Raw genomic sequence first — 17902 nt, forward strand, 5'->3', positions numbered from 1 at the left:
GATCTTCCTAGTACCCATGATTGGATGGACTATCCTATCCCTTTCAGATCAGTTATGTATGAAGTGTCTTACTATGTAAGTAATTTATCAATTTTTCTAATAATACATGTTATGTTAAATCAATGTATAGTGCTTTCAGCTGAAACACTATTACTTTATATTAATATTGTGCTATTGTATACACTCTTTATTGTAGAAAATCTGTACCCATCCAAACCAATAACTAAACCTCTGAAGAAGGACTTGTAGTCCGTAACATGTAAGGTGTTATACACTGTATTGACCGCCACTAGTCCATCCTGCACCAGGACAGCGACCAGCTCATACAACTATCATATTGGGTATCAGATATTGTTTTTATGTATCATGTACTTTTTCCGTATGTTTACTATTGTGATTTCTTAATAAATGTATACTTTTTATATACCTTGTGCTTTGGTCTGTCTATTAAAGACCCTAAGGGGTTTGTCCACCGTGCCTTTTGGTACCAGGTGTCTTGCCATTTGTTTTGATTTTGGGTCAGACAGACCAAATCCTATTCACACACAGTCCAATCCCTCCTTCAATTTTTGTTCTCTTCTAAAGATGATGCACAAGAAAGCCTACAGTTTGCTGAAGACAAGCAGACTAAGGACATGGATTACTGGAACCATGTCCTGTGGTCCGATGAGACCAAGAAAAACATATTTGGTTCAGATGGTGTCAAGCGTGTGTGGCGGCAACCAGGTGAGGAGTACAAAGACAAGTGTGTCTTGTCTACAGTCAAGCATGGTGGTGGGAGTGTCATGGTCTGGGGCTGCATGAGTGCTGCCGACATTGGGGAGCTACAGTTCATTGAGGGAACCATGAATGCCAAGATGTACTGTGACATACTGAAGCAGAGCATGATCCCCTCTCTTCGGAGACTGGGTCGCAGGGCAGTATTCCAACATTACGACCTCAAACACACCTCCAAGATGACCACTGCCTTGCTAAAGAAGCTGAAGGTAAAGGTGATGGACTGGTCAAGCATGTCTCCAGACCTAAACCCTATTGAGCATCTGTGGCGCATCCTCAAACGGAAGGTGGAGCGCAAGGTCTCCAACATTCACCAGCTCCATGATGTCGTCATGGAGGAGTGGAAAAGGACTCCAGTGGCAACCTGTGAAGCTCTGGTGAACTCCATTCCCAAGAGGGTTAAGGCAGTGCTGGAAAATAACGGTGGCCACACCAAATATAGACACTTTGGGCCCAATTTGGACATTTTTTGGGTGTACCCACTTTTTTTGCCAGCGGTTTAGACATTAATGGCTGTGTGAGTTATTTTGCGGGGACAGCAAATTTACACTGTTATACAAGCTGTACACTTCACTACTTTACAGTGTAGCAAAGTGTAATTTCTTCAGTGTTGTCACATGAAGATATAATAAAATATTTACAAAAATGTGAGGGGTGTACTCTTGTGAGGTACTGTAAATTGCAATGAAGTAAAAAGAAGCATAAGGAGGTGCATGTGCCTGTACATATGAGTGCCCTTTAAGCTACAGCCAGCGGAAAAATTCTGCAAAATACAGATGAAGATCAAGGGCCGGTTCACACCATGATGGCCCTGAATTGCATAGTAATGCACAGCACGTTCCTGTGCGATTCACATGCGATCCAGGTGCAGTGCAATATCAGCCCATTCATTTGAATGGGCTCAAATTGTGTCGAACACCACCAAAAGTAGCGTATGCAATACTTTACAAAACGCACAGCAACTGGATCCCATGGTACTACTCTACAATGTGATCCGGGGCGTGAAAATGCACTACGTTTGCAACCTGCATTTGGGGCACCATTAAGTTAACACTGACACACGCACAGAATGCAAGTTTCCTGCACTGCTTTCTGGTGTGAACTGGCCCTAAATCTACCCAATCACTAAAATCGTATACACCTGCAACATACATGTAATACAATTTCAAAAAGGTGTTGGATCAATTTTTTAAATATCTGTAGCTTGCATTACAAGAACGCCTATGATCCTGCCATGAATACCATTGTTCAGACACTTCCTGTTATGTGACAACTGAATTAAATATTCTCCAGTGTTGTCACCCTTTTAACATTCGCTTCCTGGTTGGTGCCAACAAGTCCCCCTGGTCTGTGCTGATGCAAACTGAAGAGGAGTGGTCCACCATTATCAGGAAGTCGGTCCAGAGCAATGATGTGCAGCCAACACTGAAGCAAGTTCATATTGACAGAAAGTGTCAGAAATGCTGGAGTTTGGCAAAAAATAAATACATGAAAAAGTGGAAATAGTATATAAACAAAACATTAGGAGTGTTTATGATACACAATGTTACAGCAACATAAATTGAAAAGAAATTCTATAATATTGTCAAATGTGTAGTATTTATTTTTTGGAGATGTTTCTCATGTGACACTATTACAGTATTGCATACATGGAATACTCATGTGACGCTACCTTACACATTTTAAAATCTCACCTCACTGGTAACCTTTAAAGATGCTTGGAAAACGTACTGTATGGGGCATGTCTATAAAGTAGTGAATGTGACATTCACCAATCATTCAGGTAATCCCTCTGGTGCATGAGTTTTAAAAGTTAGTTATTGATTCATCTGCAGTGATTGTCACATTTGCTAGTTTATAAACACATTCCCTTTTTTTATGAGGACCAGTTTGATTATACCACTATACACTGTGCTAAAACTAGAATACTACAGTACCTGCCCGCGAGAAAGTGTTTCCAGGGCGATCCCATCACGCTGGTTCTCGGCGACAGGGTATTGTACATCTCGTGCTGGCTGCAATAGGAAAAGCACAGACCCCGACAACCAACGGCCAGGGTTGTCGGGGTCTGCGGGCAGAGGGCTTATCGGAATCTGGGAGCCCCCTTTAATAAGGGGGCCCCCAGGACCCGGCCACCCACCCTATGTGAAAGAGTATGGGGGTACATTGTACCCCTACCCATTCACCTGGGGAAAAAACACACTAGACAGGATTTTAAAGTAATTTATTAGGCAGCTCCGGGGGTCTCTTCCAACTCCTCCGCTCTCTCTGGCCTCTTCTCCCGCTCTCCGGTTCTTCTGCCGGGCTCCTCCACTATCTTCTGCTCTTTTGCTAGCGTTGGCCCAGTCTTCTCCGTCGTCTTCTTCCGATGTTGACACGACGCTCTCTCCCGCTGTAATGCTGTGTGTGCAACGACTTATATAGGCATGGGGCGTGGTCACCGGGTGATGTCACCCTCTCCGAGGGGAAAGTCTGGCAGTATATAGGCTACGCGCTCGGAGCAGCTGCTCCTTCAAGAGACCCCCAAAGTCACAGGAGACCCCCGGAGCTGCCTAATTACTTTAAAAACCTGTCTAGTGTGTTTTTATTGACACTTTTTTCCCCCAGGTGAATGGGTAGGGGTACGATGTACCCCCATACTCATTCACATAGGGTGGGGGGCCGGGATCTGGGGGCCCCCTTATCAAATTATTCCAATAAAATCCCCGCCCGCAGACCAGACAACCAACAGCCAGGGTTGTCGGGAAGATGCCCTTGTCCTCATCAACATGGTGACAAGGTTCTTTGGGGTGGAGGGTCGCAGGGCGCCCCCCTTCCCCAAAGCACCCCCCCCATGTCTGGTATGGATTCTGGGAGGGACCCCCACGCCGTTTTCTTGGCGTAGGGGGTTCCCCTTAAAATCCATACCAGACCTAGGGGTCTGGTATGCTCCGGGAGGGGAACCCATGTTAGTTTTTTTTATTTAAAATTTGGCATTGAGTTCCCCCTCATGATTCATACAAAACACCTGTCAGCAATGCTTGTCACTGATCGGGAAAGGAAAAAACACATTTTTTCTTTCCCGATGAGCAAGCGCTCCCGCGACGGGGCTCGCAGGTATCAATCTCGCGTGACAACAGCGTCGAGATTGACACAATATCGCGGTCACCTACTGTACTTTTTTTTTAAATGCTTATTCCTGAACGCTTTATATGAAAGTACATTTTTGAGTCACTCAATTTAGATACCTGAATGATCCACTTTTTTTGAAGTTTTCCTTTGGTGTTCAGCTTGCCCTTGATCACTGGAAAATATATAGGAGGTTCACCGTAATTAGATCTTCCATTGCAAGTTAAAACAACAGTATTTTTGACTTACTATACAATCTCTTTTCTTAAAGTTGAGCTTTAGGTTGGGTTCACACGTCTGCGATCACAGAATCGCATGTGATTCGCACCGCATTGCGATGCAAATTCAACCATGCAAACTGTATGGCTGAAATCATATCGCATTCACACCAAAATGGTGCAGGACCCTTTTTTTGGTCCGCACTGGAATCGGATTGCATGGGTGTTCATACCTACGCGATATGATTCCTGCACCATTTCACAGTTCACACTGCGATCTGTGAACTGATCTGAGGGTGTCATTAACTTTACACTGACACCACAGCAGTTCGCAGATGTCAGTGTAAACCGCCGGCGATTCAGGTGCGATGCAGGAGCCCGCACAGGAATCAAGATGGTTCCTGCATTGCACATGTGTGAAGCCAGCCTAATTCAGAAAATATGCCCCCTTTGCAGGTATAGCTGTGTAAAACATTAAAAATAAGTGCCTATACTGTTTAAAATTCAGTAATACACTGTCTCACCCTGCTCTGCACATGCTCTCGATTTTTAAGCACTGCAGCATTTGTAGAGGCAGATCTGCTGACAGCCTTTAAGCGGAATTAAACCCTCCTATCCTTTACAGCCAAGGAGGCTGCTTTTGTTTGATGCTCATCTGCCATGGTGCCATGACACCAGCCATTTGATGGCTGGTATCATGGCACCAGCCATTTGATGGTTTGACAGTTTGGTTGAAGAAACAGCAAATGTGACAGTTAATCCAGGCACTCCAGGAATGTATCTTTTTTGAAACTTAAATTGATGGGTTTAGTTCTGCTATAGGATTTACTTTTGCTCAGGGGCTCTGGGCTTCAGCAAAATGGCAGTCTCCAGCATTAAAGTGACACTAAAGCTTAGTTTTTTTTTTTTTTTAACCACTTCAGCCCCAGAAGAATTTACCCCCTTCCTGACCAGAGTGTTTTTTGTGATTCGGTACTGCGTCGCTTTGACAATTGCGCAGTTGTGCGACATGGCTCCCAAACAAGATTGACGTCCTTTTTTCCCCCACAAATAGAGCTTTCTTTTGCTGGTATTTGATCGCCTCTGCGGTTTTTATTTTTTGCGCTATAAAACAAAAAAAGAGCGACAATTTTGAAAAAAAAAAAAAAAAAAAAAAAAAAAAAAACACAATATTTTGTATTTTTTGCTATAATAAATATCTCCATTTTTTTTTAAATCTTCATATTTTTGGTAAAAAATAAACATCCCCCAAAAATATATAAAAAAAATTTTTTTCCCTCAGGTTAGGCCAAAATGTATTCTACATATTTTTGGTAAAAAAAAAAAAAAAAAAAAATCGCAGTAAGCGTATATTGATTGGTTTGCGCAAAAGTTATAGCGTCTACAAAATAGGGGTTAGATTTATAGCATTTTTATTATTTTTTTTACTCGTAATAGTGGCGATCTGCAATTTTTATCGTGACTGCCACATTATGGCGGACACATCGGACAATTTTGACACATTTTTGGAACCACTGGCATTAATACAGCGATCAGTGCGTTTAAAAAATGCATTAATTACTGTAAAAATGTCACTGGCAGTGAAGGGGTTAACACTAGGGGGCAGTGCGCAGGGGAGCCAACCCATAACTGCAGCAGCTTGTCCGGAAGCGGTAAAATAACATATCATACTTGCCTCCACTATGCAGCTCGTTTTGCACAGAGGGGCCCCGAACATCCTCTTCTGGGGTCCCTCGGCAGCTCCTCCCCACATTAGATAACCCCCTAGGAGAAGTGCTCTCCCGAGGGGGTTACCTTGTGGGTGTGCTCCCGAGTCCATAGAAGCTGAATGTATGACTCGCCCCCCGGGTCATTGGATTTGACTGACAGCAGCGGGAGCCAATGGCTGCGCTGCTATCAATCCATCCAATCAGAACCCGAGACACACAGGCTTTTGCTGGTGTGCTCGTCCCCGGGACGAGATAGAGGGGGTACAGGTAAGTAAAACGGGGGCTCGGGGGGGCTGCAGCATTAGGAGGTTTTGCACCTCAATGCATAAAATGCATTGAGGTGAAAAAGCTTGAAGGTTTACAACCCCCTTTAACAGAAGCAATGCTGGAGACAATTTACAGAACACACTGATTTTGGTAACATAATTATTATGTGGAATGTATGTTCCTTGCTAAAGAACATTTTTATATCAAGTTATGGGTAAAGTTCCGCTTTAAAGCGGAGTTCCACCCAGAAAAATTTTTTAAATATTCACAGCCCTTTGATATCATTAATAAACATTTGGGGGGAAAAAAAAAAATGTACGCACCAGAAATGCCCTGTTGCTATGTAGGGGCTCCTAATCTGCCATTTCCAGGTCCGCAGAGCTCCGCATCACTTCCTCCCTCACCTGTGCTCCTGGGAAATGTGAGTCATTTCCCAGGAGTCAGTGGGCAGTACTGTGGGCAAAAAACACGTTATTTCCTGACAGGAAATTACGCGATTTAAGGTAAAACAAGTAAAAATGCGCAATACACAGATACCTCAAAATGTAGTACCCAATAGTCCAAGGGCCAAGATAGAGGGATGTATATATATATTTACGAGTGTACATATGTCATTGGAACAGTCAGGGCAGCCACCAAGAAAACCAGAAGCGGGTTCCAGCAGGCTAGAATAAAAACAAGGAAAAGGGGCACCTCTGAGATATAGCATAAAACAATTTAAACAACAATATCCATTCACATAGAGGAAAGAGGAGTTACATTCAGGTCCGTTTGCTAGGCTGAAGAGATGGAGTAGGACTGCAAGTCACAGCAGATCCTGTAAGGCTGGTACCACATCAAATCTCAGTAGGAAAGGGTGGGATGGCTGAGCACAGCGTGGTCTCTTTCAGCGGTCCAGGCTTATTCATATCACAGTCCGGTGGGATAGAACAGAGTCCATCAGACAAAGATAAGGGTGCCAAGAATAGTGGGTGGGGGAGGACAGACGCCAATGCTGATGGCTGGCCGTGCCGTGTCTTCACAATGTTTGTTCCGCCTCTGTGGTGTGGAGAGAGACCCGGCCGTGTGATCTGGATCAGAACGAGGCTTGGGGAGCAAACAGCACGGCGCCCGGCAGTGACGTCACAAAAATGCGACGAGTTTCAGAACGAGCAGGCCATTGGTGGAGGAATAGCCGCGTTCCTTTATCAAGCATAAAGTGTATAGACACAAAGGAGAGTTTTTATAGTCTGACAGGGGGCGGGGCCAGAACGTGCATAGAAAAAAAGTCAGTGATACTACAAGGAAATGAATTTTAAAAGACACAATGCCAGAAAACCATGCATACTATAGATAAATTAATGAATAATAATGTTAAACAGAGGAAATTCATACAAAAATAGCTGCAATTAATCAATCGTTTTAGTGCAATAGAACTAAATGATAAAACTAGAAATAAATTTAGCAAAATACGAGCCACTATGCGATTAAAGGAGAATAATGAAATATCAATCTCATTAGGATCGGTCAGATTAATATCCAAGGCATGATAATAAATCGTAAATAAATAATACATGATAAAAAAAAGTAAATTCATTAGAAAATATACATAGCTGTAAAATCAATTAATTAGATGTAATAAGACTCAAAGATAAAAATATATATACATTAATAAATAGAGACCACTAAACATATAAAAGAAGATCATGGAATGTAAGTCAATGCCATTATAAGATAGGTTAAATGAATATGTAGGTAGTAATGAGTCTCCAATAGATTCAATCGGAACCATATTAAATCCGACTAATGCTAAATATAGAAATATCTATATTGATTCAGTAGATCTATTGGGGGGGGGGGCAGGGGGTCTTTGGTAAGGGGGGGGGGGAGTGGGGGTCTTTGGTAAGGGGGGCCGGAAATGAAGAGTGCAGTGGGATCATACTAGGGATTCGGCACGACATCATGCTACCTCTAAAATTACCAATACATTACTGAGAAGACGAACGAACCCGCCACCCCCATATATAAAAAAAAGAGATAAATATAAAGAGAGCTGCGATAAAAAATGACAAAAATATATAAGTAAATGTAAACAAATAGATGGATGATACCATAAAAGATCATAATGTTAGCAGTAATGTAAAATATACTATTAAAGGATCACTAAAGATGATTTTTTTTTTTTTTTAAATAACAAACATGTTATACTTACCTCCACTGTGCAGCTAATTTTTCACAGAGTGGCCACGAACCTGGTCTTCTGGGGTCACTCAGCGGCTGTCTCGGCTCCCCCCGCAAGGACTCAACACCTTCATGTGAGCTCCCTCCCATGGTGTTGAGTTCTTGCGAGCGCGCTCCCGTGATACAGCCGGTGGCCATAGCCGCTCACCGTATCACTCGGCCCCGCCCCCCCCGGCGTGCTGCGTCATTGACCAATCAACGGCCAGGCTGAGCAGCGAAGAGGATGTTGGGGGCGAGCGCGGGACTTTCGAGGGGTCAGGTAAGTAAAACGGGGGGGGCTGGTTATGACGGATGTTATTTCACCTTAATGCATAGAATGCATTAAGGTGAAAAAACTTTTACCTTTACAACCCCTTTACAAAGCACTAATACTGTAGCTATCTCTATCCCATTGTTAAGGCCACCGGGCAAAGAACATCAAGACAATAGATCCAGAATGTCTCTCTGGTGCACAATTTCTTAAAGTGTTCGGCCTCTGTCATCGATTTGGGGATTTGCTCGATGACCCAGACTCTGAGGCCGATGGTGGACTTTTTATGATGCTCAGCAAAGTGCCGAGGGACACTATCCATGTCCTTGCCACCCTCGATAAGTCGTCGATCCTGGCTGAAGCGCTGCCTTAAAGGGCAGATTGTTTGCCCAACAGAAATCAACCCACAGGGGCACGTAAGGCCATACACGACAAAGTCAGATGAGCAATTGTAAAAGTGGTCTATAGAATATTTTCTGCCCTTAGAGTAAAAGGATTTCGTACCATGTTGGACCTACGAACAGGTTTTACAGCGTGACTACTGGATTTAGTCAGTACGTTGACCAATACCTACAGCCAATTGTCCAACAGTTACCATCCTATATTAGAGATGGCTCACATCTCTTGGAACTACTTGCACCTTATAAGTGGGAATCCTCCTACAGTGGGGCAAAAAAGTTTTTAGTCAGCCACCAATTGTGCAAGTTCTCCCACTTAAAAAGATGAGAGGGGCCTGTAATTGTCATCATAGGTATACCTCAACTATGAGAGACAAAACGTGGAAACAAATCCAATCACATTGTCTGATTTTTGAAGGAATTTATTTGCAAATTTCGGTGAAAAATAAGTATTTGGTCAATATCAAAAGTTCATCTCAATACTTTGTTATATATCCTTTGTTGGCAATGACAGAGGTCAAACATTTTCTGTAAGTTTTCACAAGGTTGTCACACACTATTGCTGGTATGTTGGCCCATTCCTCCATGCAGATCTCCTCTAGAGCAGTGATGTTTTGGGGCTGTCGCTGGGCAACACAGACTTTCAACTCCCTCCAAAGGTTTTCTATGGGGTTGAGATCTGGAGACTGGCTAGCACCTTGAAATGCTTCTTACGAAGCCACTCCTTCGTTGCCCGGTCGGTGTGTTTGGGATCATTGTCATGCTGAAAGACCCAGCCACGTTTCATCTTCAATGCCCTTGCTGACGGGAGGAGGTTTGCACTCAAAATCTCCCGATACATGGCCCATTCATTCTTTCATGTACACAGATCAGTCGTCCTGTTCCCTTTGCAGAGAAACAGCCCCAAAGCATGATGTTGCCACAGCCATGCTTCACAGTAGGTATGGTGTTCTTTGGTTGCAACTCAGTATTCTCTTTCCTCCAAACATGGCGAGTTGTGTTTCTACCAAACAGTTCTACTTTGGTTTCATCTGACCATATGACATTCTCTCAATCCTCTTCTGGATCATCTTAATTCTCTCTAGCAAACCTGAGACGGGCCTGGACATGTACTGGCTTAAGCAGGGGGACACATCTGGCACTGCAGGATCTGAGTCCTTGGCGGTGTAGTGTGTTACTGATGGTAGCCTTTGTTATGTTGGTCCCAGCTCTCTGCAGGTCATTCACTAGGTCCCCCCGTGTGGTTCTGGGATTTTTGCTCACCATTCTTGTGATTTTGACCCCACGGGGTGAGATCTTGCGTGGATCCCCAGATCAAGGGAGATCAGTGGTCTTGTATGTCTTCCATTTTCTAATTATTGCTCCCATAGTTGATTTCTTCACACCAAGCTGCTTGTCTATTGCAGATTCAGTCTTCCCAGCCTGGTGCAGGTCTACAATTTTGTTTCTGGTGTCCTTCGACAGCTCTTTGGTTTTCACCATAGTGGAGTTTGGAGTGTGACTGTTTGAGGTTGTGGACAGGTGTCTTTTATACTGACAACAAGTTCAAACAGGTGCCATTAATACAGGTAATGAGTGGAGGACAGAGGAGCCTCTTAAAGAAGAAGATAAAGGTATGTGAGAGCCAGAAATCTTGCTTGTTTGTAGGTGACCAAATACTTATTTTCCACCATAATTTGCAAATAAATTCTTTCAAAAATCAGACAATTTGATTGTCTGGATTTGTTTCCACATTTTGTCTCTCACGGTTGAGGTATACCTATGATGACAATTACAGGCCTCTCATCTTTTTAAGTGGGAGAACTTGCACAATTGGTGGCTGACTAAATACTTTTTTGCCCCACTGTATATATGGCTGTCCCTAGACGTCACTTCCCTTTACACCTCCATTCCGCATCATTTTGGCTTATTAGCCTTGGAATTTTTCCTTGCACAGGACCCCCTTATAAAGCCCAGACAGGCAGCATTTATTCTGGAGGCTACTAATTTTTGTCTGATCTGGATCTATTGTCTTGATGTTCTCTCGCCCGGTGGCCTTAACGAAGAGATAGAGATAGCTAAAGTATTATAGTGCTTTATGTTTAATAGTATATTTTACATTAGTGCTAATATTATGATCTTTTATGGTATCATCAATCTATTTATTTACATATATATTTTTGTCATTTTTTATCGCAGGTCTCTTTATATTTATCTCTTTTTTTTTTATATATGGGGTGGCGGGTTCGTTCGTCTTCTCAGTAAGTATTGGTAATTTTAGAGGTAGAATGTCATGCCTAATCCCTAGTATGATCCCACTGCACTCTTTATTTCTGCACCCCCCCCCCCCCATAGATCTACTGAACCAATATAGATACTTCTATATTTAGCATTAGTCGGATTTAGTATGGTTCCGATTGAATTTACTGGAGAGTCATTACTACCTACATATTAATTTAACCTATCTTATAATGGCATTGACCTACATTCCATGATTTTCTTCTTTGTTTAGCGGTCTCTATTAATGTATATTTATTTTTATATATTTTTATCTTTGAGTCTTATTACATCTAATTGATTGATTTTTTACAGCTATATATTTTTTTCTAATGAATTTCCTTTATTTATCACGTATTATTTATTTGCCATTTATTATCATGCCTTGGATATTAATCTGACCGATCCTAACGAGATTGATATTTCATAATTCTCCTTTAATCGCATAGTGGCTTGTATTTTGGTAAATTTATTTCTAGTTTTATCAGTTAGTTCTATTGCACTAAAATGATTAATTACAGCTATTTTTGTATGAATTTCCTCTGTTTAACATTATTATTCATGAATCTATCTATAGTATGCATGATTTTCTGGCATTGTGACTTTTAAAATTCATTTCCTTGTAGTATCACTGACTGACTGGCCCCGCCCCCGTCATTCTACAAAAACTCTGTCTATACACTTTATGCTTGATAAAGGAACGTGGCTATTCCTCCACCAATGGCCTGCTAAGTTCTGAAACGTGTCGCATTTTTGTGAGGCCACTGCCGGGCGCCGTGCTGTTTGCGCTCCCCAAGCCTCGTTCTGATCCAGATCACATGGCCATGTCTCTCTCCACACCACAGACGGAACGAACATTGTGGAGACAAGGCGGAGCCAGCCATTACCACTGGCGTCTGTCCTCCTCCACCCACTATTCCTGGAACCCTTATCTTTGTCTGATGGACTCTGTTCAATCCCACCGGACTATGATATGAATAAGCCTGGACTGCTGAAGGAGACCACGCTGTGCTCAGCCATCCCACCCTTTCCTGCTTGGATTTGATGTGGTACCAGCCTTACAGGATCTGCTATGACTTGCAGTCCTACTCCATCTCTTCAGCCCAGCAAACAGACCTGAATGCAACTCCTCTTTCCTTTATGTGAGTGGATATTGTTGTTTAAATAAATTGTTTTATGATATATACTCAGAGGTGCCCCTTTTCCTTGTTTTTACGCAATTTAAGATGGTTGCCATAACAACGGGGTGGGACCTTCCTCCGTTGCCGCCCGTTATGGCAACTTTCTAAACAATCGGCGATATGGCCGCTGGTGCATCGTGCATGCGCGAGATCGAGAGGTGCATGCTGGGTAACCAGTATGCACCTCTCCATTACAAATCCAGGAAGAGGTTGAGATTGGGCTTCACATGCCCACAATCATCATGGCAAGGGCCAGAAGAGGATTTTCTAAATAGTAAGTATAAAAAAATATATAAAATTAAGATCCACTAGCAAACATGTATAAAGTTTTTTGCTGTTATTAATGCATTATGATGGGATGCCAGGAAAAAAAAAAAAAAAAAATTCTGTGGCTGGAACTCCGATTTACGAGTTCAACGGGGTCAGAAGGTGTTCTGAAACATAAGGGTTATGTTGCCAACTAAAGGAGAATTTTATACTGTCAGCAAAAAACTGTTAGCCAGTAGGGAGAAGGATGGGCAACACAGCAATCTAACTGATGACAAGCCCACAAAGCAACCAGGCAAAACCTGGGGTTGCTTGCAGCTCAGTTACCCGAATTACCTTACAGGTAAAGTTTGTATCAGCTGAGGCTATACTGCAACCAGAGAATGCTGACAACTCACTCTCATTCATTACTGACTGCTGGTCAGGACCAACAGAGTCACTAATGAGTCTTACATGCCACTTCATTGACAATGGATGGACAAAAAGGCAATTGGTGTTGAATACAAAGGTGATGCAAGGATCCCACACTGGGGAGTACATTGTACATTAGAACAGTGGTCATCAACCCTGTCCTCAGGGCCCACTAACAGGCCAGGTTTGCAAGATAACTGAAATACATCACAGGTGATATCATTTGCTGCTCAGTGATTGCAGTATTCTAGTCTGCATCTCCTCAAGGTAATACATAAAAACTGGCCTGTTAGTGGACCCTGAGGACAGGGTTGATGACCACTGCATTAGAGAATGGTTTCTAGGCATGCTTCAAGACTGGGGACTAAACAAAGACCGAGTGATGCTTGTGCTTCGTGACAGCGGTGCAAACATGGTGAAAGGAATGAGGCTTGCTGAAGTGTCAGACCTCAGTTGCATGGAACACACCCTGCAACTTGTGGTAAACGGTGGTTTGTCAAGCCAGAGAACTTTGATAGATAGAATTGTCATGCTGAAGAGGTGCACAGGCCATTTCCACCATTCAGTGCTTGCCAAGCAGCGACTCAGGTGCATTCAGACAGGCCTACCCAAAAACAGCCTAATTCAGGCTGTTCCAACACGTTGGAATTCAACACTTCACATGCGGCAAAGAATGCTGGAACAGACGCAAGCTCTGAGCATCTATTCAGACGAACATAGAGGCTATAGTTGTCCTACTGCTGATCAGTGGGACACTGTAGCCTAGCCAATGTCATTGAGACCCTCCTCATAGAGGAAGTGACACTAGAGGGGAGTCATTACGACTCGTGTGTGTGGGTGGCACAGTGGTGTAGTGGGTAGCACTCTCGCCTAGCAGTAAAAAGGGTCGCTGGTTCGAATCCCAACCACAACATTACCTGCTTGGAGTTTGCATGTTCTCCCTGTGCCTCCGTGGTTTCCTCCGGGTACTCCGGTTTCCTCCCACACGCCAAAGACATGCTGGTAGGTTAATTTACATCTGTCTGAATTGGCCCTAGTATATGAATGTGAGCTAGGGACCTTAGATTGTAAGCTCCTTGAGGGTAGGGATCGATGTGAATGTACAATATATATGTAAAGTGCTGCGTAAATTGACGGCGCTATACAAGTACCTTAAATAAATAATGCACCCAGTGACAATGCCGGCGCCGCAGAGAGGAGGGGGAGACGAGCTGGGCTTCGTTCCCCCCGCATCGCTGGACCCTGGGACAGGTAAGTGTCCAAATATTAAAAGTCAGCTGCTGCAGTATTTGTAGCTGCTGACTTAATTTTTTTTTTAGTCAGAACTCCACTTTAACTGGGAGTATTGAAAAACGTGTAGTGTCAGTATTACCTGTCCACCGTCTAGCTTTTTTCTAGTAGTGATTTAAATTTGTTCAGTGCAGTGCAATGCAGTTATACTCTATGTTTTGGGAAGCCATTTAACCACTAAGCCACCGCCCACCGTCATATGACGGCGGGACGAGGCTTCTATTGTTCTGGGAGGACGTCATATGACGTCCTCGCCCTCCCGAGCCACTAGGGGGCGCGCGCGCGTGCCCGCTGCGTCGCTCGGGACCCGGTGCGCGTGCCCGGCGGCCGCGATGTCCGCCGGGCACCCGCGATTGCCGGGTAACAGAGCAGGACCGTGGATCTGTGCATGTAAACACAGATCCACGTCCTGTCAGAGAGGAGAGGAGACCGATGGCGTGTCCCTTGTACATAGGGACAGCGATCGGTCACCTCCCCCAGTCAGTCCCCTCCCCCCCCAGTTAGAATCACCTCCTTAGGTCATACATTAACCCCTCGAGCGCCCCCTAGTGTTAACCCCTTCCCTGCCAGTCACATTTACACAGTAATCAATGCAATTTTATAGCATTGATCGCTGTATAAATGTGAATGGTCCCAAAAATGTGTCAAAAGTGTCCGATGTGTCCGCCGCAATATCGCAGTCACAATAAAAATTGCAGATCGCCGCCATTACTAGTAAAAAATAAATAAATAATAAAAATGCTATAAATCTATCCCCTATTTTGTAGACGCTATAACTTTTGCGCAAACCAATCAATGTACGCTTATCGCAATTTTTTTTTACCAAAAATATGTAGAAGAATACATATCGGCCTAAACTGAGGAAAAAATTTGTTAAAAAAAAAAAAAAAAAAAAAAAAATTGGATATTTATTATAGCAAAAAGTAAAAAATATTGTGTTTTTTCAAAATTGTCCCTCTTCTTTTGTTTATAGCGCAATAAATAAAAACCGCAGAGGTGATCAAATACCACCAAAAGAAAGCTCTATTTGTGGGGAAAAAATGATAAAAATTTAATTAGGGTGCAGTGTAACATGACCGCGCAATTGTCATTCAAAGTGCGACAGCGCTGAAAACTGAAAAATGGCTTGGGCAGGAAGGGGGTGTAAGTGCCCTGTATTGAGGTGGTTAAGAATTATTTTTCAAGCACTTTATTTTTCCCAGTTGTTTACTTTTAGACCTTGTTCATCACACCATGGTGCACTGCAGACAGATGTCAGTTTTGAAATCTGTGCGTCTTTCTCCCATCAGTTTTCATGCAGGTGTGGTGTGAAGAATTTTAATAAACATTAACCTGTTCAGTTTATACCAGATTTGTGTATAAAATTGTTATTTTTGAAAAGTTTAAATGTACAAAATATCGGCACATAATATCGGCTATCGGCAGGAGAGGTGGCTGAAATATCAGTATCGTATCAGCACCGAAAAAACGTTATCGATGCCTACTACGGTACATATAGAACAATCCCACCCCCTTATACAGGACGAACCAGCACAAAATGTGATTCACAGAAAAAGTGAACAGTTGTGCAGCGCTCCCTATCAAAACACAATCTAAAATAGTACAAAGACACCTAATCTTTACATGTGTACGCAATCATAAAATGCAAATTATATGCAGCTCTATTAGTCGTTTGCCTAACGGGGCAAGTTTGACATTTGTCACATACCTGGTCACATGATCTTTGCACAGCCGTTATTAAAAGCAAATTATCAAAAAAAAATACACTTAAATCTTAGTGCACACAAACACATAAAAACAAACATGAAATGTTTTCAGTAAAGTATAAAAGATGATGTGTCCAGTAAAGAGATAACAAACATGTCAATATTTAATCATGTAATAAGTCAATTGTGTAATATGGCCCGAGAATGATTGCTCTCACTTTGCCATTCATAGCAATTCCTCACATGTGTGATGCAATCACCATTTACATACGAGCCCTGGACCTACGTGTACATTTGCATGGAGGTGCTGTTCGTTTTATTTATGTTTTTTTCATTTAAACTTGCTATCACAAGAGCATGAACAAGCCTCTTGTGAAAGCTGTGGGCATAGTGACAGGGACTCTTTATGGAGATATCATAGGTCTAATGGTTGAAACCAAGTTTTTCCTGTGGAAGGGGCAACCTTGAACTGAGCAGCATCTACAAGATGACCTTAAAGCAGAGTTCCACCCAAAAATGGAACTTTCGCTGATCAGATCCCCCCCCCCCCCCGTGTCACATTTGGCACCTTTCAGGGGGGAGGGGGGAGTAGATACCTGTATAATACAGGTATTTGCTCCCACTACCGGGCATAGATCACCGCAGGCTCCGCGGTGATCTACGCCATGTTCGCCCCCCCCCCCCCCTGTTGTCTTCTGGGAGACACACAGGTCCCAGAAGACAGCAGGGACCGGTGAGGACGCACAGCGTGACTCACGCATGCGCAGTAGGGAACCAGGCTGTGAAGCCGCAATGGTTCAATTCCTGATTCCCTTACCGAAGATGGCGGCGCCTCCACCCGAGACACAGATCTGCTTCGGGTGAGGACATCGAGGGCGCCCTGGACAGGTAAGTGTCCATATTTTAAAAGTGAGCAGCTGCAGTATTTGTAGCTGCTGACTTAAAAAAAAAAAAATTGGCGTAACTCCGCTTTAAAACTCCAAGCGATGGGTTGTTTCCAGTGTCAAATTCTAAAGGTTCAAGATCCAACCAAACCTCTGGAGAGTTTGAACAGTTTTGTGGACATTTATAAACCCTCAGAAAGAGGTCCTCTAGATATCCCAATATGGGAGTACCCTGGGCATAGTAGGGCTAGTACCCTGGGCATAGTAGGGCTAGCAGGCAGCACCTTGGTGAAAACTCTAGGTGCAGTAGATACAGCAAAATGGAGTGATGTGAACCGGTATTATTGCATGCTTACAGCAAATTGCAGGTAGTGTTGATGCGCCAGAAAGATGGGAATGTGCAAATTGTAGACTCTACAGAGGCCAGGAAGTGTTCTAGGAGTAAAGCAATAATGGAACGGGTAGATTTCATATGGAAAAATCTGCTCCTGAATGAAAGCATTCAATGCTTTTTTTTTTATTTAATAAGTTTTTATTAAAGAAAAACAAAGCAAAGGTATATAAACATTTAAAAATAGAAACATTCTCACATATACAAAATAATAATTTCCAGTACTCACACGGTACAATGGTTCGGTAGAAGTCAATACTCCAATAAGTGTCTTTGGAAACCTACTAATTGACATAGTGATATCTACCTAGGTAGTGGATTCCTATTATGTGAGCAATTGAATCCAAACTCATTTTGAGAAAACACATTGCTTTGGTTTAAAAAGGTTAAAGAATGATAAAGAACAGCAACTAATGAATAGGAAAAGTGAAATGATAGAGAAGAGAATAAATGAGAAAGAAAGAAAAACAGGGAAGGTATGAAAAAAGGATAAAATGAGAGGAGGGAAGGTAGAAGGGTTGCTGGCATGCACTTCGATACATTGAAAAAAGGTGGAGTGTAAGGGACAA

The 17902-nt window shown here is 42.9% G+C and overlaps 1 protein-coding gene across 7 annotated transcripts in view; it reads right to left on the reverse strand.

The window, feature by feature from the left end:
• Positions 1-17902, reverse strand: part of ATF7IP2 (activating transcription factor 7 interacting protein 2) — a 589221-nt gene that overhangs the window by 89219 nt on the left and 482100 nt on the right. For all 7 annotated transcript variants that reach the window (XM_073591216.1, XM_073591215.1, XM_073591213.1 and 4 more), the window contains one exon: positions 4005-4060. In XM_073591216.1, coding sequence (XP_073447317.1) covers positions 4005-4060 — 56 coding nt within the window. The remainder of the gene's footprint in view (positions 1-4004; positions 4061-17902) is intronic.

The sequence above is a fragment of the Aquarana catesbeiana genome, linkage group LG06, assembly GCF_042186555.1.
Source record: "Aquarana catesbeiana isolate 2022-GZ linkage group LG06, ASM4218655v1, whole genome shotgun sequence".
NCBI lineage: Eukaryota > Metazoa > Chordata > Amphibia > Anura > Ranidae > Aquarana > Aquarana catesbeiana.